The sequence below is a fragment of the Brachypodium distachyon genome, chromosome 5 (assembly GCF_000005505.3).
Source record: "Brachypodium distachyon strain Bd21 chromosome 5, Brachypodium_distachyon_v3.0, whole genome shotgun sequence".
NCBI lineage: Eukaryota > Viridiplantae > Streptophyta > Magnoliopsida > Poales > Poaceae > Brachypodium > Brachypodium distachyon.
This window is the reverse complement of record NC_016135.3, coordinates 15,284,902-15,310,462: the sequence shown is the minus strand read 5'-3', so window position 1 is coordinate 15,310,462 and position 25,561 is coordinate 15,284,902. Positions and strand designations below refer to the sequence as shown.

General features: G+C 46.1%; 3 protein-coding genes, 1 long non-coding RNA gene and 1 pseudogene across 4 annotated transcripts; 2 read left to right on the top strand and 3 right to left on the bottom strand.

The window, feature by feature from the left end:
• Positions 1 to 38: 38 nt before the first annotated feature.
• Positions 39 to 2,207, bottom strand: LOC100832399 (glutamate decarboxylase 2). The gene is made up of 6 exons (XM_003579804.4): positions 1,820 to 2,207; positions 1,544 to 1,744; positions 1,210 to 1,424; positions 878 to 1,131; positions 746 to 798; positions 39 to 657 (listed from the first exon to the last, which is right to left on the bottom strand). Exons 1-6 carry the CDS (start codon positions 2,108 to 2,110, stop codon positions 166 to 168), a joined length of 1,506 nt encoding a protein of 501 aa, XP_003579852.1. The 5' UTR covers positions 2,111 to 2,207; the 3' UTR covers positions 39 to 165.
• Positions 2,208 to 2,854: 647 nt separating this feature from the next.
• Positions 2,855 to 9,092, bottom strand: LOC100831797 (probable NAD(P)H-dependent oxidoreductase 1). The gene is given in 10 exon segments (XM_024455783.1): positions 2,855 to 3,032; positions 3,035 to 3,200; positions 3,336 to 3,515; positions 3,619 to 3,862; positions 3,958 to 4,142; positions 4,986 to 4,994; positions 5,037 to 5,252; positions 5,487 to 5,666; positions 5,864 to 6,107; positions 8,589 to 9,092. Coding segments are annotated over 10 exon segments (1,797 nt in total). The 5' UTR covers positions 8,927 to 9,092; the 3' UTR covers positions 2,855 to 2,997.
• A 3,786-nt stretch (positions 9,093 to 12,878) lies between these two features.
• On the top strand, positions 12,879 to 20,377 carry LOC100835499 (annotated as a pseudogene).
• Positions 20,244 to 21,430, bottom strand: LOC112269301. Its single transcript, XR_002960968.1, has 2 exons — positions 20,657 to 21,430; positions 20,244 to 20,577 (listed from the first exon to the last, which is right to left on the bottom strand). It is a non-coding gene; the product is annotated as an uncharacterized LOC112269301 (long non-coding RNA).
• A 418-nt stretch (positions 21,431 to 21,848) lies between these two features.
• Positions 21,849 to 24,270, top strand: LOC100831497 (glutamate decarboxylase). Its single transcript, XM_003579801.4, has 6 exons — positions 21,849 to 22,263; positions 22,350 to 22,550; positions 22,638 to 22,852; positions 22,937 to 23,190; positions 23,389 to 23,441; positions 23,577 to 24,270. Exons 1-6 carry the CDS (start codon positions 21,970 to 21,972, stop codon positions 24,024 to 24,026), a joined length of 1,467 nt encoding a protein of 488 aa, XP_003579849.1. The 5' UTR covers positions 21,849 to 21,969; the 3' UTR covers positions 24,027 to 24,270.
• Positions 24,271 to 25,561: the final 1,291 nt, after the last annotated feature.

The following is a 25,561-nucleotide window of genomic DNA, read 5'->3' as shown; positions in this document are numbered from 1 at the left end:
CCGATCTGTTGGTTCTCTCGTAAGTTTCAGTTGGCTGATTTTTAATAAACCGAAGTGACATGTTTCATGCTTGTTCGCACTTATTTCCTTCCCTGCAATTTATTTTGCAACACAATCGAGTGATCGAAACGCGCAGGGGCGTATAGTTATCTGACGGCAAATTAACTAGCAGACACCCTTCGTCTTGCCGGTAACAAGCGACACGCTCCCGTGCGCCGACACCGCCTCCCTCTCCACAACCCTGACGGACGCCTCCTCGTCGGCGCCCCTGGCCGGTCCCAGCTCGATGGTGAGCCTCATCTTCGTCACGGGGCCCTTGTCCGCCAGGTCCAGCTCGTTGAGCGCCATGCGCACGTTGGACAGGAACCTCTCCGCGAGCGGCCGGCCGAAGTCCTCCCGGACGACCACGCGGAGCACCGTCATGTGCTCCAGGTCCGCCGGCATCGTGTACGCCGGCACGATCCACCCGAACTGGCGCAGGCTCGCCGACAGCTTGAACGCCAGCGACCCGTCCCTGGCGCTGGCGCCCCTGAAGACGAAGGCCACCAGCGGCACGCCGTCCTCCTTGGAGATGACGTCGAAACGCCCCGTGCGCAGGAGCCCCTCCCGGAGCGTCTTTGCGCTCTCCATGCAGTTCTCCATCACATTCTTGTAGCCCTGCAAGAGATGCCACAAAATTAATTAGCGCCACTAAGGTTTGGGGAATCAGTTAAACTGATTGGATTATTCTTGAATTGGGTACTACCTCGAAACCGAGTCGAAGGAATTGGTAATATTGGGCGATGATTTGGCTAGACCCTGCACAAGATCAAACATGTGAAGCAATCAATGGAAACATGGGAAAATCGGTTGATTCTGAGGAGAAAACCGGCCGTGCCTTTGGAGAAGTTGAGCGTGAATGTGGGCTGATCGGCGCCGAGGTAGTTGATGTGGAAGATGAGCTCCTCGGGGAGGTCCTCCTTGTTGCGCCAGACCACCCAGCCAACGCCGGGGTAGACGAGGCCGTACTTGTGCCCACTGACGTTGATGCTCTTCACCAGCGGCAGCCGGAAGTCCCATTCCAGCTCCGGGTACAGGAACGGCGCGATGAACCCGCCGCTGGCCGCGTCCACGTGGATCGGAGTGTCCCACCTGTCAGCGAGACGGCCAGCCACGTCATGCAAGTGCACTCTTTTTTCCATGGCAAGGCCAGAGGATTATTGCACCTACCCTGTTCGTTTGTTCTTGGCGGCGAGGAGGCCGTTGAGGCGCTTGACGTCCTCGAACTCGCCGGTGAGGGTGGAGCCGAGGATGGCGGCGACGCAGATGGTGTTCTCGTCGACCATCTCCACCGCCTTGTCGGGATCCATCACGTAGCACCCTTCGCTCAGCTTCACTTCCTTCAGCTCCACCTCGAAGTACCGCGCGAACTTCTCCCAACACACCTGCATCCATCGCGGAGCACAACAGAGTATATATTTTTCCTTGTGAGCGATCTTGACATCTTGTGTGATCAATTAACACGGAATGTGTGACCGTTATCCGTCGTGATGAGTTTTTTAACCTGAACGTTGGCTCCGGTGACGATGTTGGGCTTGTCGTGGGGTTTCCCCGCCGCCTTCCGCCGGTTGTGCCACCGCCGCTTGAACGCCAGCCCGGCGAGCATTATTGCCTCCGAGGACCCGACCGTGCCGACCCCGACGGCCGTCTCGGCGGCGCCCAGCGGCGCGTTGAACAGCCGCGCTATGATGTTCACGCACCGGTTCTGCACGTACATGTATGTAGTATGTACTCTGCTGGGGGGAAAATCGAAGAATAATGCATATACGTGCTAGCTTACCTGGAGCTCGGTGGTGACGGGGTACTCGTCCATGTCGGCGTAGTTCTTGTTCATGCCCTCGATGATGAGCCGGTCGCACTCGGGCTCCATCCACGTCGTCACGAACGACGCCAGGTTCAGCCGCGGGCTGCCGTCCAGCAGCAGCTCGTCGTGGATGATCTGGTACGCCGCGTCTTTGGAGATGGACTTCTCCCCGAGCTCGAAGCTCGGGATCGGCTCCTGCACGTACCTCGACGCGAACACGGCGGCCGACGCGGCCGCCTCGTCACTCTGAACATGCGCCAGAACCATTGCCTCCGATCCGTGTCAGCTTCGTCCCGCTGCCGCTGCCTTCCAAGTTAATTGAAGTTAACTGATGTTTATTTCCTTCTAAGTCCGAACCATAACGATGCGCTCGCAGACGCATTTATACAAGGTTACGGGAGGGTGTGACTTGTGCTTTGCTTGTCAGATGTTTTTTGGTCCCCGGCGACTCTGCTTGGCTTCAAAGTTGAATCCTTGCTTGCCTGTTGCTGCAATGCTGCTGCCTTACTTGGCTTCAGGTTTATTTTATAGTATCTCACTGGGCTTCCTAATGCTGCTAAACTGTTCGATTGTTACTCCTGCAGAGCACGTTTTGCCGCTATTCGATTATTAAAGATGACCGAGAATATATGGACTGCTATTTGTTCGATGTTCCAGTGGTCTGTCGCTTCTGCACGATCAGAAGTTCAGAACAATGTTCGGGTCAGGCCTGGGGAATCAGCTTACGAGCCCATACTACTTTACTTGGGCTGTCTGGGCCTTCCCCTAAAGATTGGCCTAAACAAGTATGTGAATCTTTCTGAACCGTTGCTTGACCTGAATCCGACAGGCATCGAAAATTCGAGATACCAAAAACTTGGAAAAAAATCCCCGTCAGAAAAAAAGAACTAAGCGTGCTCTACGGAATTAGTACCATTCCATCCCGATTCCAGTGCACCATACTTCCGTGCTCGGTTAAAAAAAAAAAAAAACTTCCGTGCTGGCAGCCTGACAGCGATGACTCGGGAGAAATTTAAAAACAGCATAACGCTGGCTGAACGAGCTTTATTTATTCCAAGTTTCTAAGATCTGTGTAGTTTACATCAAACGGTGAAGAAAGCGGTCTCAGGGCGAGCCACAGCGCCTATTCCTCGACGATATCGATGTCTGAAGGGTCAACTGACGTGAACTCGCCCTCTGTCGGGAACAGTATGCCTATAGCTTTGACAACCTTCTTCTGTGGGTTCTGGCTGATCTTGAGCAGGTCGTCGTCCGTCAGCGCCCAGTCGAAGATCTCAAGGTTTTCCTTGAGCCTCTCCTTGCTGAAGCTCTTCACGATTGGGGTCACTCCTTGCTCGTAGATCCACCTCAGTGCTACCTGAAAGGAAACGGAAAGATGGAATCCGGCCGTTAGCTAGTGTCATACTGATAGCATGTTTTTGGAGAAAAACAAAGTGAATTTGGCGTGACCTTGCGCAACCTATCGAGCTTATGTAACCATCGGTGTACGTACCTGCGCGACGCTCTTTCCTCTAGCTTGGGCAATCTCCGCGAGCACCTCGGAATCCATCACGGCGTTGCCTTCCCCGGTCCAGTTCTGCCCTCCCAACGGCGAGTACGCCGCGACGTGGATGCCCTTCTCCGCACAGTACTTCCTCAGCGTCCGCTGCTGCCAGGCCGGGTTCATCTCTACCTGCAGATCGTACATGCATGGAGTCATGGAGAGTTAACTGCAGAGACGATCGGCTTGCTGCAATATTTAGGTAATCTTGGTAGGAGCTGTTCGATTTGGCGACCTGGTTCACCGCGGGGGGCACGGTGGCAGTGGCCAGGAGCTTGTCGAGGTGTTTGGTGGTGAAGTTGCTGACGCCGATGGCCTTGGCGAGCCCGAGGCGCTGGCACTCCTCCATCGCCCGCCACACGCCTTCGAAGTCGAACGGGACGGCGTCCTCCGGCTTGGCCGGGAACACCGGTGGCGCCGGCTTCAGGCTGATCGGCCAGTGGATTAGGTACAGGTCCACGTACTCCATTTGGAGGTTCCTGAAACGTTGACACGATCAACATCAAGTAGGTGCAGTGCAACTTCCTGTGATGCTTGATCGGGGTCTTTCCGAGAGTCTCACTGGAGAACTTACTGGAGGCTTTCCCGGAGGGAGGGGAGCACGAGGTGCGGGTGGCACTGCGTGCACCACAGCTTGGACGTGACGAACACCTCCCCCCGGGACGCCACGAGCCCGCGCCGCACCGCCTCCGCGATGGCCTCGCCGAGCGGCTTCTCCGTCGAGTACATGGAGGCCGTGTCGAAGTGGCGGAAGCCGAGCTCCACGGCCGCCAGCACGGCGTCCCTGGTGGTCTCCGGCACGACCGGGAACTTGGCCGTGCCCATGCCGATCGCCGGCATGGGCCTCGCGTTGCCGGACCGCAGGGTCACCTCCGGCACCGAAGCCATGCAGTTTTTTGTGGTATACTCGTCTTGTGGTCGCGGTGCACAAAATGCGCGTGACAACCGGCTTTATACTAGCCAAGCGAAATAGCTATTCCAGTATTCCTTGTGTTCTGGAGCGAAAAACCCTTCTGTGGAGAGAGTTGTCTAGCACTCGCCAACATAGGTCATGCTTGTTTCGTTGTCACACGTTGAGGAAGAAACTGGAGCGAGGAAATTTCTGGTACCATACGTTCGTTCGGTTCTCTACCTTGACTCTAAGGCTCACATGTATGTCATACACTTAACCTAGCTGGCAAGGTCCGCCTTTGTTGTAGCTTGTGTTGTCTCGCTCGCCGGCCGCCACGGAAACTTTGGCCTGCCTGTCGAACAAACAAGAGCCTTCTCGTATCCACCCACCCTAGTGAACGTCACTCGTTACGCACTACGGGCTTGACGAATTTTCGTTGATTGTTAGTTTTAAGTAATGCTGGTCTTTCTTTCTTCCTGAAGCTGCTCGAAACAAGAAAGGCTATTTATCAGACAACCAAAGAGGACTTGGCACCATGCATGTGTGACACCAGCACTGTGAGAAATTGTTCAGAATCTCACGTCTTTGGAAACAGAAAAACTAAATAAGGAGAGGATTGTATTTGGAGTTTTGTATCTACATTATTTGACTGACACTGCATTTAGCAAAGCCTCATAGAAGAGCCTCAACTGTACCGATTTGTAAGTCACAGACTCGATCTCCACCGGACGAAACCATGAACCTGACAGCTACATTTCGACCACATCGATCTCTGCAAGATCGACGCTGGAGACGCCTTCAGGGTAGAGGATCGACAGCACTGTGACCTTCTTGTGCTGGGGTATCTGACTAATCTTGAGCCGGTCATTGTCGGTCAATTCCCAGTCAAAGATTTCAATGTTCTCTTTCAGCCTGTCCTTTTTCATACTCATGGGCACCATGCTCACGCCTTGCTCGTAGATCCACCTCAATGAGATCTGGACGGAAACAGGAGTGAAATGCACAGCTAACGTTGAGGTGCAATTGGCTAGATATTGAATTCATTTTTAGATTACTGACAAGATTTGTTCACATTTTGTACTGAATTCACTTTCTTACCAAATGTCATGCTAATCCTGGATGGTGATAAAAATTATGCATGAATAATGGCAAGGCAGATTTTGGTACAAACCGAGCAATCCTAAGGTGAACTGAGATAATACAGCAAATACCTGAGCTACTGACTTTCCTCTAGCCTCAGCAATCTCTTTCAGAATTTCAGAGTGCAGTACTGCATTGGTATTGGATGTCCTGCTTTGGCCTCCCAGGGGAGAATAAGCAGTCAAATGAATTCCCTTCTCTTTGCAGAATTCAATCAATCTGTTCTGCTGCCAACTTGGATTCAACTCAACCTGAAAAGTTTTCTCATACATCAGACACTATTGTAGGGCATTTCAGATGCGATGGAGCAATTCAGGGTAGACTGGGTGCACAATTTAAAGGGGTTTTCCCTAAATCAGCTTCTAGTTCTTGTTTGGTTACTGAAATCGTAGAATAGACAAGAGAAAGGTTGTCACCACTGTTGCTTGTATGGTTGATCATCACAAACCTGATTCACTGCTGGGGGGATTTTTGCGATTGAAAGCAGCTCCTGCAATTTCTTTGTAGTGAAATTGCTAACACCAATCATTTTAGCAAGGCCTAACCGGTGACATTCCTCCATTGCCTGCCAAACGCCTCTCAAGTCTATCGGGACGACGTCCTCCCTTTTCATTGGGAAGTGAGGCTCGCTGGGTCTTACACTTATAGGAAAGTGAACCAGGTACAAATCAACATATTCCATTTTGAGGTTTCTAGACATACATAACAAGATAAGTCTTAGTGCAAAAGTCACCAAATTCGGTTTTAAGAAAACAAGCTTCTATAGTAGGTACCACAACAGTAGTACTACTAATAATAAATAAAACCATGCCATACGATCAGGTTCACTATCAAAAAGATAACGGAACAAAACACCAAAGTTCACACACTTTTTGCCCAAAGCAGACAAGAACGCACCCAAAGCCTAAAAGTAGGAGTCTTAGTAGTCTAAAAGAGAAAGCGAGCGGAAGTAAGTTTAAGCTTTACAGACGGCACGGAGAGCCACCACAAAAGATCAAAGTTCGAGATTTCCCAACCCAACACTCCCAGTGAATGCATCCCAGTTCTGCTGTACATGATTTTCCTCAACTTCGACAGCAGTACTAACGTTAGATCTTCGCAAAAAAGTACTAATGTTAGATGCTTGAAACAAATGTTAAAACGAACCGAATGTTGGTAACAAGCTTTTGTCCAGTATTCCAGATTGACAAAGTTGGTTCCTAATGAAAGTACTTAATTCATGATTTCAAATTGTTTTTGCAATATTAGAAATAGATATGTGAAGGAATCTACAATACTACGGTTGAGTGTGCACTTGCTGTAAATATTTTAGGAATGCATCAAGTAGGGGCAAAAGAAGCTTTGATGCTAATGTATAAGCATTTCAGGATTAAATATTTCTAGAATCCCTGTGGTGTGAGTGTATTTTTCTATGTAGAATTCAGTTTTCTATTTTTATTAGTACCCATTTTCTAGGTGCATTTGTAAACTGGATTGACACCACATTGTAAGAAGAAAATGAGACGATGTAGTACTCTCTTTCATATGAGGTTATTTATAAGGTTGGATAACGAGCTAGCCCGAACTAGTTTGGCTTGAACTTGGTAAGCTCGAACTCCGAACTCGCTAAACTCGAAGTTGCCAAGCTCATTAACATTAACAAGCAAAAGGTTCAGGTCGGGTGGGGTAAGCTAGAGTTTGACTCGTTTGGCTCATTAATGTATTTTTTTAGGGAAATTAGCAGGTGCTCTGCTATTGTATTAAGAAGGAGAAAATGAACAAAGTTACAGACTGAACAAAGCAGTAAAAGAACAGAAAGGAAACTTGAACAACGAAAAGATCCGACACTGCCCTGCAGTTTGGCTGTACAAAAAGGAGGAATTAAGTTGCTGAAGCCTCCCTAGGAGGCTAATCTCATCTCTGATTAGCGCAGTAACTCCTTGTGCAGTTAAGCTTTTCTGGTAAAAAAACTCTTCTATTTCTCTGTTTCCAAATGTTCCACACAATGTATGATGCGAGCGAGATGAACTTCGTTTTTTCAATGCATTTTGGAGAAGCGTTGAGTTAAAAAGTTAACAAAAGAAGGAAAAGGTTAATCATATACTGTGAGCAACATGAGAAGGTTTGTACCAGCTTATCATGTAACATATGTATTATCAAATCGATGCAACTTAAGTATTTAACAGGTACATGTGCGGATAAATACGAGTTTCATGAGCCTCTCGAATGCTAGTTAGGCTCGTTATCTTGACAAGCAAAAACATATTGCCCGGCTCGACTCATTAAGGAAAAGAATTCAAAACGAGTCTAGTAGCTCACTCGTTTCGAATTTCTACTTAACCCTAGTTATTTACACTCGTTTCAAATATATTAATTTAGACTTTGAGAATGGCAAATGGCAAAGGAGAAACGTTTACACAAAACCACATGGGTAAACACTTTCTAAATCTGTTAGTTGTTATGTCGAAGTATTTCACCTACTACTTTTGATATTTTCTTCTCCTAAAGAGCCAATAGATGACGCCAACCTTTCTAAAGCTGATTTAGAAACTTTAAGAGGCCACGGCTCTCAAATGGAACACCTGAATCAAAAGCTATTTTCATTGTCGTGTTCGATTCAATGAGATCTTCGCAACAAGATCCTGATTAAATATGTTTTGATAACCTTTTTTCAGTTGTGTTTCTGCACAGATTCCTACTACAGAACTTGGTACTGGTTGTTTTTGAGCGAAAAAGATACTTACAAATCTAGTTTAAAATATTACGACTACAATATAATTATGAAGAATTGTATGATTGTAAAGATTAATTCATTTGACATTTCAAATAGGGCCTTTCAAATAATTACAAAAGGAACTAACTCCGCACTTGATTCTACTTTACTTCATGAGTACTCTTATTCATAGTTGATATCATTACGCCAACTTTAAATTGTGAGCTATTTTTATTTCAAATTTAACGTTGGTTTGACTTAGAATCTGCCTGATAAATATTTGGCAAACATTGTGTTTGTAAGTTCATAGTATATTTGACCAAAGTTGCAAAGGGGTCAGATAAACAAATATTTCACCCCAAAATACTTACTAGATTAACAGTGCAAATAAAGTACGGAGTACCACTAAATTATAAAATGTGACCAAACAAACAAGAGAATAATTGAATAAAGTTCAAGGAGTGAGCCCAAGAACCGTAACTGCAAGCTTTCCTTGAGGGACGGGAGCACCAGATCCCGGTGGCACTGCGTGCACCACAGCTTGGTCGTCACGAACACCTCCCCGCGGGACGCTATGATCCCGCGCTGCGCCGCCTCAGCCACGGCCTCGCCGACGAGCTGCTCGGAGCGGTAGAGTGACGCGGTGTCCAGGTGGCGGTAGCCGAGCTCCAGCGCGGCGAACACGGCGTTCTTGACGTCCTCCGCCACGAACGGGAACCGCGCCGTGCCGAAGCCCACCGCCGGCAACGACCGGCCGGCGGAACCCGCCGGGAACTCCGGGATTTGGGATGGACGGCCGCTGCCCCTCGGCGACGACATGGCCCCTACCACTACCAGTGATTCCGCAGCTTATGTGTGGGCAGGGGGCATGAGAGTCATGACTCTACTTCGGATTGGGACGAGACTTTTGAATCCCAGGAATTAATTTGGAATCTTCTGGACACTCGACTTTTTTATTTGGAACGGGAAAAGGCCAACCACGTGAGTTGAATCGCAGCCCATGGAATCTGGGCAGGAATATTACGAGGGACACACGTCGTGTATAATTTGTACGCAGCTGCAGGGTCGAAAAATAGCCAAAATGACCATTTTACACGAAGCGAGCCAACAAGACGCTACAGTTGCCTAGTACATCTTGCAGTTACTTTTTTTTAGCGATGTTGGACGCCGAGGTCAGCAATTTTCTGTTGATTTTTCACTGAAGATGTTACGTTTTTTCAACAACGCTAAACTAGCTGCCGACGATGGGCAAAGTTTTTTTTTCTCTCTTCGATTCTCTCTTTAGCTGTGAGCGTGTGCTGTTCTCTTCCTTGCTACGTTACTCTCATGGTCTCACCACTCAGCAATGGAACTCATAATTGAGAGGGTAAGGGTCAAGGGTTTTTCTTCGTCTCCTCTTTCAATAAGACATCTCAGCTATTGGATGAGGCTGAGATCAACGGTTCATGTGAGCTGGACTTTTGAATTTTATTGGGCTGCCAACTCACTACCTACACGTGGAGTGACCAATCCAACAATTCACTCAATCAACCAAACATTTCGTGGTTCGAATCGCTCAGTCGAACTTAGACAAATCAACACGAACCCAAGTTCGCCCCACACAGACAGCCAAACACCTGGATGGTTAGGACCGTCCAGCAAATGTTGGTTGGCCCCAACTCAACGTCTGAATTTGCAACGAGAAGAGCAAGGTACCATGAAAAATATCATCACGTCACGCACTCTCGTTAAGAAATATTCTCTCTGATCCATATTAATTGTCGAAATATTACATGTATCTATACGTTTTTTACACATAAATACATCTATATTTGAGCAAATTTGAGACAATTAATATAAATCGGAGGGAGCAGTAAAATTAAAAATAAGTGCACGTCGGAATGATTCTTTGGGAACCCAGATGATCATTCGTCCTTAGAGCAACTCTAGTAATAACCGAAAACTACCAATCCGAACTTGTTTTTTGGTGTTGGCCTGAAAATTGGGCCAGACCAGAAACCGAAAACGATCTAAGAACCGAAAACCTAATTTGGTTTCCCGAATTGGCCCAAAATCTACCCCTATACGTACCGCTCCAAAGGGCAAGTTCGGATCCAATTCCGAACTCGCTGCCGCCCCTTCCGCCGCCGCAATCCACCCGCCGCTGCAACCCACCCGCCGCCGCCCCTTCCACCGCCGAGATGGTGCTGTCCGGTCGCCGTGCCACTTCCCCGCGGGGCCGAGCAAACCCTAGCAGCGGAGGTGGAGGCGGGGACGAAGAATCGGGGCCTGGCGGCGCAACGCGCGCAAGTACCTGCTGCACCGGCACATCAGGGCAGAATCGGAGCGCAAGTACCAGCAGTATCTTGCGGATGAGGCCGCCCTAGCGGCGGGCACTTGGGCCGGCCCACGTGGCCGGCGCGCCCGGGAGGAGGAGGCGGAGAGCTCGGCCTCCGCTTCTCGCTGCCGCATCCTGAAGGCGGAGGCGGAGAGCCACCGCATCCCGGCCGTCGTCCCGGAGCAGACTCCCGACGAGGTGGATGCGTACGAGGCGGTGAGGGTAGACTCCGAGCGGTCGGCGGAGGAGGAGGCTGCTAGGAGGGAGGCTGAGGCAATCCGGTGCTTCGAACTCGACCAGTAGTTCCCGCACCGGCGGCTAGACGGCGCCGGCGGCGTAGTATATTATTAATCTATGTATGTTTGTTTTTAAATGTTCGACTGTATGCACCATTGATGAACTACTCAGTTGATTTGCGCATGTATGTTTGTTTCTCTATTCACACGCGAATGTGTTTTTTTTAAAGTTCGGTTTTGAAATCAGGTTCTTTTCTATGCATCGCTTCTCCCAAACTGAAAACTGGCATTCAACTGAACCGAATTTGATCAATTCGGATCGGCCGGGGTCGGTAAGTGCGAGAGTTGCTCTGCTACGCACCGGAGATACAGCAACACATTTGAAGGGGCGCATGATTCGTGACTGAAACGCGCCAACCAACAAATCGTACGGCGCGAGGATCCGGCGGCAACATTGCATCTAATTGATTTCCCTTTCTCCGACCGGATGGATCGTATTTGCCACTCCGGCACGAGTCGCTCGCGGCGCACGGCGGAACAACACCGGGCGAAGAGCCCACCGATCCACGCGTACATATATGCCCCTCACGCACACACCACTTGATTTCTCGACCGTGTCACACTACTACTACTCCACAGCTAGTGTCACCGGGCGAAATATTAGTTTCAGTTGGTAGAACAAGCTAGTGAATTGATGCTCATCTAATCTAATCAATCGACGGTGCGCGTCCAGGTACGTGGAGGTGAACGAGGCTAACGGCGTGCACCTCTTCTACTACTTCGTTCAGTCGGAGAAGGACCCTGTGAGAGACCCGCTGGTGCTCTGGATGCAGGGCGGACCCGGTTGCTCCGGGCTGTCCGACCTTCTCTTTGAGATGGGTAATTTTTTTTTTAAGGTTTTGCTACAGAGAAGTCAACTAATTTTTAGTGAGAGATCAGTGGACATGTTGACTGTTAGATCTTAGTCCAACGACAGTGTGTGGTAGGTGAGAAAATGGGGATGACATTCAGATCTTAATCTAACGGTTCTAATGTGTCGACATAGATTTAATACATTTTTCTTTAAAATCAGTCGACTGAGAAATAATATATGAAGTTACCATCTCATGATATAAAAAGTTACCATCCAATACTACCACCACAGTTAGCAACAAAAAACACGTGGCAACTTCATAAAATAAATAAGATACTCCATCTGTTTCATAATTGTTGTCTCAAATTTGTCCAAAAATGGATATATCTATTTCTAAAAAACGTATAGATACACGTAATATTTCGATAAGAATTATGAAACGGAGATAGTAATGGTTATGCATTGAAGTTTCCATCACATACATATTAAGTTATCATCTAATAATATATAAAATTTCCATGTTAGTACTAAGTACCACATGGTAACTTATTTAAAAGTAGGATGGTTACTCATGCGTTATCGTTTGGTATGATTTTTTTTCTTTTTGCCGGAACATATCCAAGTGAGACCTAGATTTGAAGTTATCGTCGATACGAAGCCAACGGTGAAAACGGATGATGAATTGGACAACGGTTTGAGCTTCAAAAAAATTTGAACCACCAAAATGAACTAGTGTAATATACTAAAAAAATTTGTTCCGCGTGCATGCCCAAGCAAATATTTCTCGACGGAACGTCTTGCGGCCGGACTAACACGCGAACTTCAGCTCACTATAATTCCCGAACTTTAAAGCATATTTTCTTTTCTTCCAATGTTGAAACGTACTGGACCTAGGTATGGGTGGCTAGGCCCAAATGGCCAGCCCAAAGCCCGACATCTCGGGCCTTGTTTTCCGCCCGAAGCCCGGCCCGAAAGAAACCCGAAACGAACACATTTTTTTCTCTAAAAAAAGGTATAAAATCATTTTTAACCCTCAAAACAATTATTTTACTTTTACGGGTTTTGGGCCGGGCCCAGGCTTGAGATTTTCCCTTTGGGCTTTGTAAAGCCCGGCCCGAGGTCTAAACCAGACCCTGTTTTTTACAGCAACATAACTATTTATTATTTAGAAACAAGGGTTACATCCTCACGAGTAGAGGTACAATGCACAGGGGAGGGAAATCAAACCAGGAATTGGTCTGTTGGAACTTGGCTACACGGGCAAGCTCATGCGCTACTTTATTCGTCTCTCTAGAGCAATGGGCAATATTGAACTGCATCAGGTCGTCAAGCAAGCCAAAACATTCTTCATAGACGGCACTAGCTGGTGACCTGCTGAGAGGGCGTCCACGACAACCAAACCAGACCCTTTGTCCCCTTCAGTCCTTCCCAATGCCCCTTCATACTCTCAAAACAAAAAAAAATCCCCTTCGTACGTTCCTGCTCATCCAGACGACCAGACCTAGCGCCGTCGCTGGCTCGCTGCCATGTTGGACATGCCTGGCGGCGCCCGCGCACAGTGCCACGACGGAAGCAGTTGCAGGAGGCTGGCTGGCGGCCGAAGTCGTGGACGCAGTGGATGCTCGGGAAGAGCAAGGCTCATGGACACTGCGGCCTGCGGCCATTTGCCGGGCCGAGAGAAAAAGCTCCTTCAGCAATGCCTCCGTCGAATCTTGCCCGCGTGCGCGCAAACGCTGAAGAATGCCGGAGCAGGCTCTGATTCTGACACTACTCCTGCAGTTCGGTGAGGCGCCGAGGCCTTCCTCTGTAATCCTTCGCCAGGTCGGCACGTTCTACCATGCCCTTTGAGTAAATAGGGAAACTGCGTTGTATTTCAGTGAACCCGAATATTAATATATGCCTAATTTTCTAAAAAAGTGCGAAAATATGCTGATATGAATGTGCCATAGTATTTTTGAAGTGATATGTGCCACAGCCCCTCCTGTGAGTGATGAGATTTTAAAGTGTGCAAGAAAATTCATTCACAATGTATTAAATGTGTGTACACGCATACAGGGCCCTTCCAGTTCGACGTCCAAGGGTACAGAGGTGGATTCCCCACTTTGCTCTACCGACCCGAGACATGGACCAAGGTCTCGTACCAACCTTTCTCTTTATAAACATAACATTTCAAGAAATATGCCAAAAGATCGGTCTCACTGAAAAGTTCAGCTTTCCATTGTTGGATTACTTATTTTTTAGGTGAGCAATATAATCTTTATTGATACTCCTATCGGGTCTGGGTTCTCATATGCCACTTCGAAGGAAGGCCTCAAATCTAGTGATTCCATGGCAGTAAAAAAGCTAGTCATCTTCCTAAAAAAGGTTAGGACCTTGCTGTTTCACACGTTACCAATGATTTGTAGAAATAATACTTGGAATGGTTTTTTTTTAGAACAAGGAGCGAGCTCCCGATTTCATTGATGAAATCAAACGTTCAGTTCAGGTCCACACAAGGTTCAGACATAAAAAGAGATAGTCGCCAGTTACTACTGGACGACCAAAACTTGACCGGTGACAAAGCACCATCCTCTAAATCCTATTACAGCCGCAAAGCAACCAACCAACTGCAGAATTAAAACCAATCAACCAGCTTCTAAACGTCTCCAGGAACTCCACCCATATGACTAGTTCAGAATCTCTACCACCACCTTCTTCAGAATGTCCGAAGCTCTCAACAGCTGCACCTTTGTATCAGACTTCCGTAAAATGTACCAAGCATCAATCCAGTAGCATAGTGAGAACACTATATTAGTGGGGTCACCAGGGTACTTATTTTGAAAACAAATAGCATTTCTACTCTTCCAAATAGACCAACATAAAGCAGCAGAACCAATTATTATTATTTGCCTATACTTGCGGGGAAAAGATTCAAACCAGGTATGAATATCTCTCATAGTTGCAGGAAAGGAACCAAAACCAAAAGTACACCCAACCACCCTCCAAATGAATCTAGAAACTGGACAGGAGAGGAATAAATGATCTATAGTTTCATCCGCTCCACAAAACACACACTCATTAGGCCCTTTCCACTACAGGAGAGGAATAAATGGATCTATACTTGGAATGATTTTATTAGATATTATACCAAACTACAGTTGTAACTCCCGACTTCCATTTGGATGTCGTAAATTTCAACTGGAAACATATTCACCAACATGTCCAAACTGTGCTTAAGTTTAATTGTTGGATACTTTGAACAGTTTTGGTCCCAAATAATAAATCAATGAGCCATTTATTGTGCTGAGGAACTACTTCTGTATCTGGTACTTTCATGGATAAAAATGAGTTAACATCAACCATCAATAGAGGGTCAGGATCTTAAACATAGGAGATCTGTAAATGTGTAGCCATTGCTTAGAGCCAGACAAATTCATTGGGCTTCTTATTTCTCCTCCCTCCTGTAGATATTCTTCCTAATTACAAAGTTTACCTTCAGGGACGGAGCTGCCTTATAGGCTCCGGTGTCAGCTGACACCAGTGAAATTTTGCAAACCTTCATTAAATCAACACTAACACATGCTCATTTATAGAAGATGAATCCATTACAAGAGAGGTGACACTATACCTATAGCCTTGTTTTTCTGGCTTCGTCCCTGTTTACCTTTATGCTTTGTTTGGGAACTGAGCTGCTCCTGTGGAATTTCTGCTAAATTACTGTGAAACTTCTGAATTTCAAACGAGTTTGTAATTAATTGTCTTGCAGGGTTGATTTTTCTTTTGACCCCATGTTCTAACCAGAACCGATTAAAGTGGAATTTTAGTCTTGTGCTATGAGAAACATAGATCAAGATTTAATCTATGTAAATGAACATCTGCTTTCATATATATTATAATTATTTTTTATACGCAGTGGTTACATGAACACCCTCAGTTCCTCTCAAATCCCCTTTATGTTGGTGGTGAATCATATTGCGGCCGGCATGACCATACCCACTCTTGCCCTAGAAATCGACATATCAAGTAAGACTTTTTTATCTTGTTCTTTAGATTATGGGCAACTACCACGGATCACATTTGCCATTTCAATCTTAAGAAGTAAATGGACAAAATGTAAAGCTACACCTATAATATTATGGAGCAAAAAAATCTAGTCATGCATGAGCGTTTTTTTTTCGTTTTAGTTCAATGCTTTGTTCGCTTTATACTATCCAGTGAATTGAAACGAGCAGCTTCATAAACGCCTATACTTTAAAGAAGGGAGCTGCACAGTATAAAGACATTTGTAGCCAGACGACACCACAACACTGTTAAAAATTTCAGGTTTTACTTCTTCTTGTGAGTTTCAAGTCTTTTGCTGGACACAAATTGTACAAAAACAGGATTTTTCCATATATAATACACTTCATTATTTTCCTCTATCTTCAGGTTAGTATATTTTAAATTAGAAGTGATTATGGGACATATTTGTATGTTTATGTGCTGTACATACAGTTTCGCCCACCATTTACTTCCATGAGACCATGATACATACAAGTTGGACTAGACAAAAAGTATATCTACCAATGGCATAGTTATCCCATTCAGAAATCAGAAATTTATACTGAAATATCTTCTGTAGCATCTCAATCTGGATGCCACTTGAATAATTTGGGCAACTCATGGGTGATTTAATTTACCTGTTGACGGTAAATGTAATGATGATTACTTCAGTACACGTGTGCCACTGTTACAGTAATATATGTATATATATGTTTATCATTTTCAGACAAAGAATCTGGCGAAGAACCGCTTCTTAATCTCAAGGTTTGGTGAAGTCCATTTGTATTACTTTAAACATATGAGCTTGCTGTTCAGTGTGATTAATACCATGCACTAGCCCATTCATCACTATGATTTTGTATTTACTCCTTTTTTTATTTTCAGTATATACATCAGTATGTCATTCAGTCATTGGTTTTCAGAAGAACTCATTTCCCCTCATCAGTCCAGAATCATGCATATATATTCTTTGTGTTTGGTCTTTCATTTATGTTTTTGTTTTTTGAGGAATACCCTGTTTGCATTGGCTAACCAAACCTGCCAGGCTTCTACTGCCAGACACTGACATAGAAGACCGAACTGGACTGCAATGCCTTGCTGCTATCTAACTCTAGTTCTGTGTGCATGCATCTGCTTACCTTATGTTGTAGGACTTCTCCTCTGAAAATATTTAATATAGGTATAGTACTATATATTTTTTGTAGCTTTTGTTTTTCCTTTTCTTGGGATTTTTGGTTTTATTTTAAAAAAATTGTGACAAATCTCTATTTCGTATACCTCAGTGCAACTTTTCTTTGACCAACGCTTTGGCTAATAATTGCTCCAGAAATATATAATTATATGACATAAAATTGATACCATTGTATTCGTATTCAAAAGTACTTGCTAATGGATATGATTTATATCACAATAATCGCATATAAATGAAGTAATTTTTGGTCAAAGCATTGGTCAACCGAAAACTAATATGCCCACTATAGTTAGACGGAGGGAGTAGTTGCTATCTACATGTGTCATGTAATTAGTACTATTTTATTTAACGGGAAACCTTTTTAATCTTTGACCAACGCTTTGGCTAATAATTGCTCCAGAAATATATAATTATATGACATAAAATTGATACCATTGTATTCGTATTCAAAAGTACTTGCTAATGGATATGATTTATATCACAATAGTCGCATATAAATGAAGTAATTTTTGGTCAAAGCATTGGTCAACCGAAAACTAATATGCCCACTATAGTTGGACGGAGGGAGTAGTTGCTATCTACATGTATCATGTAATTAGTACTATTTTATTTAACGGGAAACCTTTTTAATCTAATCCTTTGGTTTCGACCTGCAAAGGGGTAAGCCACCCCCAGTCATTTGCATTAAGAAGAAGACATTCTCATGCATTTCGAGAAACCAGCCCGTGTGAGAGCGGGCGGGCCTTAGGTCTGTGCTTAAGGCGTGGGGTAGACGAGAGGATTTTTTAACCCCAGCCTGAAATTCGCTCCCACGGGGAGTCGAACTCAGGACCTGAGAACTGCTACTAGAGTTGTTCCTTAACCATTACGCCAAGGCCTCGTTCGCTATTTCTTGCATTATAAGCTCACTATGGACCGTAACTTTTGATTCCGACGATAAAATATGTATTGTCTTTTAGAGAGAAATATTTTGTACTTTCTGTAACAAAGGTCTGGGCTTGGTTGTAAAATCATACCTGACAACCAACTAAGATGAGCTAAAGGCTACAAAAGATGGCTTTAGAGCATCTAGAAAGTTTGACTCTTAACTGACACTGAAAATTTATTGGCATGGCGTAAAGGGAAGAAAATTGACAAGTCAATTATAAGTCAACACTCCTTACCTTTGTACACCATCGACTTTTGTTTCTTTAGAGATTGTTTTCTAATCATGTAGAGTCAGCTTAAGACAACCCATTGTATGAGTTATTTTATCGTCAACTTCGGATGAAGTAGAGAGTCAATACTAACTCCAGCTTTCTGCATGGTACCTCGAATCTTGGCTGAACTGATCAACACACCTACCCTGTTCAGTTCAAATGCAACTGGGCTCAATATTATCCTTGCCTGAATCCAGCCTATCACACAACCTGCTTAGCCTCCTCAAACCGAAAAAAAAAATGCCTAGGTCTAGTATTCTTTATATTTTTCTTTCCATCACTTAACAAGAATGCTGCAGGGGTACTTTGCCGGCAATCCAATGACAGATGACAGGTTTGACACCGCCGGTAAAATCCAATTTTTTCATGGAATGGGAGTTATACCAAACGAACTTTACGAGGTAATCCATATCTTGCAAAGTACTAATAGTAGTAGTGTAATAGTGGTGGCAGTACTAAAGCAGAGGACTGCATGTAATGTCAGTTGAAATCTTGAAGAGTTGCATCACATACTGAAAATGCGAAGAAATTTTACCCACAGATTGCCAAGGAGAACTGCAGAGGAAATTACAGCGATCCACCCAGTGCTTCATGTGCAGAGTCCATGCAAGCTATAGACATTGTAAGTTCCCCCTAGCTAGTGTCCATGAAATAGCTAACACAGTTTTTGGTAGTTAGATAGCTTTGGTTCTTACTTCTTTGTTTCGCTTTGCAGTTGTTTTCTTTTGGTTTTAGATTTTCTGTTATTTCATATTATTCGACCTGCTCCCTCGAATACAAAAATAACATGCAATTTTGACGCGTGTTACAGAAAAAGGTTTCTAATACGACCACTCAAACTAGGAATTGCACACTTCTCAAGCGTATGGATCCATGGTTGAAGCTCAGGGAACCAAGAAATCATCTTAAATTGAATTGAGTTTATTTTGCACATGCGCTATGTATAATTTTGTTAAGGCTACCATGTTTGGAACATCAGAACTTTTGGTTTACTATTTTCTACTGACAATGGACAACAGTTGACAAAGGACATCAACTTGTCCCACATCCTGGCGCCCTCATGCGAGACGATATGGAGCCCGAGGATTCAGCAAGCGGCAGCAAGAGATGGAGCGAGTCTGCTCACGGCGGATGATTCTTCTGGTGATGATATCCAGTTTCTCTTCAAGTGTAGAGTTGAGTGCAAAAAATAAAATAAAAATGGATGCATCCAATTCACATGCATTCATTTTATATCCCTCAACTTTCCTCTGTAGCGACTCTTGTTCACAGAACTAATAATGTTGGTTAATTTGGTTGCAGAGCGATAGCCACCAGCTATCTTACATATGGGCAAATGATGAGGCAGTCAGGGAGAGTCTTGCCGTTCGCAAGGTACTAGCTCTACCACACTACTGTACTGAATTATTTTGAGGTTGTTGTGCATGGACAATTGAACATTGTCACACTACAGGAAACAAAGGGGGAATGGAAAAGATGTGACTTTGACATACCATACACTAAAGATATCACAAGTACAGTGGAGCATCATTTGAGCCTACGTAAAGAAGGATACCCAGCGCTGATATACAGGTAACTAGTCCATGGAAACAAATTAATCTAAAACTGATCTGAGCTATTACGCTGAATCCATATTACAATCTAATCTGAAATTCTAATAACATGGTGCAATTGATGTTTGCAGCGGCGACCATGATAGCAAGTTTTCCTTTGTTGGCACACAAGCATGGATAAGATCTTTTAACCTGTCTATCACAGATGACTGGAGACCGTGGTATGTCGATGGCCAAGTTGCAGGGTAAGTTACTGAGTTGTTATAGGCTTGCTGAACATCCTTTCTTTTGGGTCCAATCCTCTTCATTGCTCTAATATATTTTCTCAGACATACGAAAATAAGGATATCCTTGAAAAAAAATCGAAGTGTTACAGCAAGATTTTGGAGCAGATATCTATAAGCTTGAGTCAACTTTCAGTTGAATTATGTACTAATTGTTGTCTAATTCACTTCTTCAACTGGTGAACATTGCTTCAATATTTTTTTTTCCAGATTCACAAGAAGTTTCTCGAGTAACCTAACATACGCAACTGTGAAGGCATGTGCTTCAGACACATATTATTTATTTCTTTTTCCGCAACACAACTAAACCAGGATAAACTCTACTGTCCTAGTTAGTGGGGTGTATCATACCATAGTCTTAGTCTAATCATGTGTGCTTATATCTTTGGACAACCATGTAGGGCGCTGGGCATACTGCTCCAGAGTACAAGTCCAAGGACTGCCTCGCCATGTTCGCAAGATGGATTTCGGGTGAACCTCTATGAAAGATTAGTATCAATTGGGTCAGCACCCGTCAGTATGGATCGTACCATTGAGTGTTTGTTGCATCTAATAAACATAGGAAACCAACGAGGTTCCCCGCAAGAGTCTACATTGCGGGTTTGCAATTTGCGTTTGCTACCCTGTTTTGCTTTCTTTAAGTTGCGTGGAAAATAAGTTACAAAACATATTACTTTGCTTGCTAAACGTGGTAAGTTATATTCAAAATTTCATGATCAAGAGACAAATGCGAATAAGTTCTGTTGTAATATTAGTCTTCTCGCTTTTCAACCGTATGTCCTGTCCCTCCAAAAAAAAGATCTTGTATTGTCCAGGCTGCAAAAAATACATCAGGTTTCATCTCTCTTTTGTCATGCCATCTCATATTCTCAGCTCGGTAAAAATTGTTCCAAACCTTCTGTTATCAAATGATTCGAGCATTCAACTAAGTTGAGACGCGTACAAGAACCGGAGACGGGTAAATTGATGGCCCTTCTGCCTTACCCTACGGTCAGGCCCGCAGTGGAGGCGTCCCGCCAGTGGAGGATAGGATGGCATGAGAACCAGGGGCTGCCCCCACCCTGCTCCTTTCCCCGCCTCCTCTTCTTGCGCGTACGATGAAGCCCTGCCCACCGTCGTGTTGTCGGGATCCCGTCAACCTCTTATTTTTGTACGTTTTGCTGGATCAAGGAGGAGATGACATCAAGTCATATGTGTGGATACCGACGAGATGCGATCCGTTCGGCACAGAGATTGATCTGAACGAAAGTACGCCTACACCAACCACGATCTTGAGATCGTCAAAGGTATGAAGTTCATAATCTGATCGTTACTAGCATCCAGTAGATTTGATCTTGGATTTTTTTCCGCACTTCTCGTAGAAACCCAAGATCAAATCTACTGGATGCTAGTAACAAGAGGATTATAAACTCAAGATCATGGTTGTTGTAGTTGAACTTTTGTATAGATCAATCTCGTGCCGAACAGACGACACGTCCTCTGTATCCTACACGTACGGTTTGATGTCGTTTTATCCTTCTAAATCTAGCAAGACGAGGAAGGAGGTTGACGAAATTCCGGCAGCACGACGACGTGATATAGACTATGGTGGAGCTATCCACGGACAGGGGTTCACCGTGCACGTGAGAAGAAGAGGTGCAAAGAGGAGCAAGATGCGGCCAGCGGCCAGGGTCAGCCCTTCCCTCCTTATACAGGGGAGGAGGCCGGCGGCAAGGCAGGTGGAGAAGATATATTCTTTCCTTTCTTGCATCTCAAGAAATAGGCAAGTAGTAATCTCTGTAGGAAGGTTTGACGTGAAATAAGACCCAAAAATTGGCTACAGTGGGACCGATGATCATGGAAGCAGCACAAACTCTCAGATCGGCAAACACAACTTGTGTTAGGCAAAGGTGCACACGACCAGGAACAGATCGGGCGAGTAGTACCCGCGCGAGTCCCGCGCCGAAAGCCGTGCGCCAGGCGAGACCTACGAGCGGATGCCGTGGATCCTTCGTTCCTCCTGTGTCCCCCAAAACCGTGGCGCCCCCACCACGTCGCGCCCATGCGCCCCCTTCCTCTTCTAAAACAAGAGCACGCCACCTCTGCTCCGCTGCCCGGAGACCCCCTGTGAAGAAAACCCAGCGCTTGCTTGCTCCGACCCGAACTATATATCCAAGCAGGGCGAAACGATCGATCGAGCTTAGCCCAGTGGTCGGTTATTCGTCAAAAATGGCCTTGTCGAGGGCGCAGACGAACCACGGCGAGTCCCTCATCTCGTCCACCTTCGCGTCGCGGTACGTGCGCGCGGCGCTGCCGAGGTTCAAGATCCCGGAGCAGTCCATCCCCAAGGAGGCGGCGTACCAGATCATCAACGACGAGCTGATGCTGGACGGGAACCCGCGCCTGAACCTGGCCTCCTTCGTCACCACGTGGATGGAGCCCGAGTGCGACAAGCTCATCCAGAACTCCATCAACAAGAACTACGTCGACATGGACGAGTACCCCGTCACCACCGAGCTCCAGGTACGCCATGCAGCGGCTGGCCGGATCAACGGATCGATCTCGACGTCCTTTGGATCTCACTGCCTGGCTGCATTGATTTCCAACAGAACCGGTGCGTGAACATGATCGCGCATCTCTTCAACGCGCCCATCGGCGACGACGAGACGGCGGTCGGGGTGGGCACCGTGGGCTCCTCGGAGGCCATCATGCTGGCCGGGCTGGCTTTCAAGAGGAAGTGGCAGAACAAGATGAAGGCCGCGGGCAAGCCCTTCGACAAGCCCAACATCGTCACCGGCGCAAACGTCCAGGTACATTTGCAGTACTGAGACAAGATCGCCGCGCGAATCTTCCAATCACGACGAGGCCACGGCCAACCTGATCGATGTCTTGCGTAGGTTTGTTGGGAGAAGTTCGCACGGTACTTCGAGGTGGAGCTCAAGGAGGTGAAGCTCAGGGAAGGGTACTACGTCATGGACCCCGAGAAGGCCGTGGAGCTGGTCGACGAGAACACCATCTGCGTCGCCGCCATCCTCGGCTCCACCCTCAACGGCGAGTTCGAGGACGTCAAGATGCTCAACGATCTGCTCGTCGCCAAGAACGCCGAGACAGGGTACGCCACACCAACTCTGTCCAATTGATCGAATCGGCACGTGCACATTTGCTTGACATTTCGTTGGTTTCGTGGATCAATCAGGTGGGACACGCCGATCCACGTGGATGCGGCGAGCGGCGGATTTATCGCGCCGTTCATCTACCCGGAGCTGGAGTGGGACTTCCGGCTGCCGCTGGTGAAGAGCATCAACGTCAGCGGGCACAAGTACGGCCTCGTCTACGCCGGCGTCGGCTGGGTGGTCTGGAGAACCAAGGACGATCTGCCTGACGAGCTCATCTTTCACATCAACTACCTCGGTGCAGACCAACCAACCTTCACGCTCAACTTCTCCAAAGGTACACGCCGATGGTATTATATACTCTCTCCGTTCCTAAATACTTGTCGCTGTTTTAGTGCTAAAATTTTTTTTTAGCACTAAAACAGCGACAAGTATTTAGGAACGGAGGGAGTACGTGCTAAGGGGGATGCTTGTTATTGATCCAATTGGTCACTTTTGTAACACTAACTTTTCATCCGTCTGCTCTGTTGGGCAGGTTCGAGCCAGATCATTGCGCAGTATTATCAGCTCATCCGTCTCGGATTCGAGGTACAAGTGTAAATGTCTGATGCTGATCCTAATCTTACCATTTTTGTTGGGTTTGTATATGTCGTCCCGGGTGTTGCACTACTGTTACAAAATAAATTACTGAGAAAATCTGCAATTTGGCATATGCAAATGCAGGGTTACAAGGACATCATGCAGAACTGCCGTGACAACGCGACGGTGCTCCGGGAGGGCATCGACAAGATGGGCTACTTCGACATAGCGTCCAAGGACTCGGGCGTGCCGCTGGTGGCCTTCTCCCTCAAGGACTCGTCCCGGTACACCGTGTTCGAGGTGGTCGAGAGCCTGCGCCGCTTCGGCTGGATCGTCCCGGCCTACACCATGCCCGCCGACGCCGAGCATATCGCCGTGATGCGCGTGGTGATCCGCGAGGACTTCAGCCGCGGCCTCGCCGAGCGGCTCATCACCGATCTCAACAAGGTGATGGGGGAGATGGACACCCACGCAAAGAAGCACGTCGCCGCCGAGCCGCCGGTGGCCAAGAAGACGGTGCACGAGATCGAGAAGGAGGTGGCCACATACTGGCGGAGGCTTGTCGACAGGAAGAAGAGCAGCCTTGTTTGCTGATATAGCGGTGCGAGGGCGCTAGCTGGAGCGTACGTGCGCGCAGGAATAATAATTCTTGGCCCTACCGAGATCTTTCTTCGGCGTCAGCTTGTTCGTTTCTTCTTCTTCTTCTTCTTCTTCTTCTTCTCTTTTTTCCTTTCATTTTGAGATTCGTTTTGCTGCTAGCTTAATTTTGTGCCTGTTCAAAACGGAACACATACCTTTAAAAAAAAAACCGGAACACACAGGGAAATTTTGTGTAGGGTGTACCTATTGTTCTGGTTGGACGGTCAGTAGATTCGAATGCACGGTACGCTGGTTCAAGCTTCGCAGTTTGTTTCAATTTTGAACCGCTCTGGTGCAAGTAATGTTCTTCCGTTTAGATGACATCAGGACCGCGCCGTTTCGTCTAAAAAGAGGACCGCGTACGGGGATTCATGGGCTGGTCTGGGCTTGACCACGTACGGTGCACCGTGGATTCATGGGCCCGGGCAAATTAGCGATGGATCAAGTTCACAACCTGGGCCTGACCCAGACGCTGAAAGGCCGCGCGAATCCGGTTCCCCGGAGAGCAAACCACAGGGGCAACCTTGTCAATTTACACTAACTAGGGTTTTCAGCCCTCGCCATCGTCCCCCTATATAAAGTCGACCCGTTGAATCCTCTTTCGCCGTGTCACTCCGCCGCCGCCGATTGCGTTCTCTCCGTTTCTCATCCTAGTTTCTCCGTGTTCCTGTGTTTTTAGCTTCTTGGTTGATTGGTTGATTTTTATCGTCCTTCGGAAGTTTGTGATGTTCAGATCCTGCATTAGACGATGATGATCTTTTAAACTTACCATCAAACTCTGAATCAATCATACTCCGTGTCGATTGCACAAAGTTTTCGTGAGTCTAATGCCATCTTCTTTCTACTCATTTTTTTCTGCTTCTTTATCTTTTATTGATTTGGAATTTCAGAAGGCAATAAATTAGAGTCTCTGGTGCGCTTCTATATAGCGTAATTCAGCGCTGTACGTTGCCGAGAGGAATCGTGGGCTAAGATTCTGGCACCAGCCATTCTTTGATACGGCTTGTGCATTCAACTTGTCCATACAGATCTTTAATCTTCATCTTATTTTGTTAAGATTTTTTTTTGCGTTTTCTGCAGTCTGATAACCTTAACATGGCAGATCTGTAATCGATTCTTCAAAATAAGTGCATATGCGAATCTAATTAATACGTCCTAAAATCATCGGTAATATTTTAATTGTTCTATTAACTAATGAACAGCAATTCTGGCATGGAAAATAATTTTATAACCATCGCTGCCACCTGTGTTAGCCTTCGCGGCGGCTTGCCCTAATATAAACAGATAATGACGGAGTCTTTCAAATAGTCACCTGTATTCCCATCTGCATGGTGTTTTGGCAAGCCAATTGACTTGCGAAAACGGTTGCACGAGAAGAAAATGGAGGCACCTCAATTTGTTGTTCTCATGACCTATAGACAGAATCCATTGAGGCCTCGGTTAGAGAAATCCCGGATTGTAGAGGATCGGGGGGAATGTGAACTGAAATC

What these genes read in the sequence shown, in the direction of transcription:
- LOC100832399 (XM_003579804.4), bottom strand. Translation starts at nt 2,110, where the DNA reads ATGGTTCTGGCGCATGTTCAGAGTGACGAGGCGGCCGCGTCGGCCGCC. An exon ending in TCACCGGAGCCAACGTTCAG is followed by an intron (nt 1,425 to 1,543) that starts GTTAAAAAACTC and finishes CGATGGATGCAG; the next exon opens with GTGTGTTGGGAGAAGTTCGC. An exon ending in CACGCTCAACTTCTCCAAAG is followed by an intron (nt 799 to 877) that starts GCACGGCCGGTT and finishes GATCTTGTGCAG; the next exon opens with GGTCTAGCCAAATCATCGCC.
- LOC100831497 (XM_003579801.4), top strand. Translation starts at nt 21,970, where the DNA reads ATGGCCTTGTCGAGGGCGCAGACGAACCACGGCGAGTCCCTCATCTCG. An exon ending in TCACCGGCGCAAACGTCCAG is followed by an intron (nt 22,551 to 22,637) that starts GTACATTTGCAG and finishes TGTCTTGCGTAG; the next exon opens with GTTTGTTGGGAGAAGTTCGC. An exon ending in CACGCTCAACTTCTCCAAAG is followed by an intron (nt 23,191 to 23,388) that starts GTACACGCCGAT and finishes TCTGTTGGGCAG; the next exon opens with GTTCGAGCCAGATCATTGCG.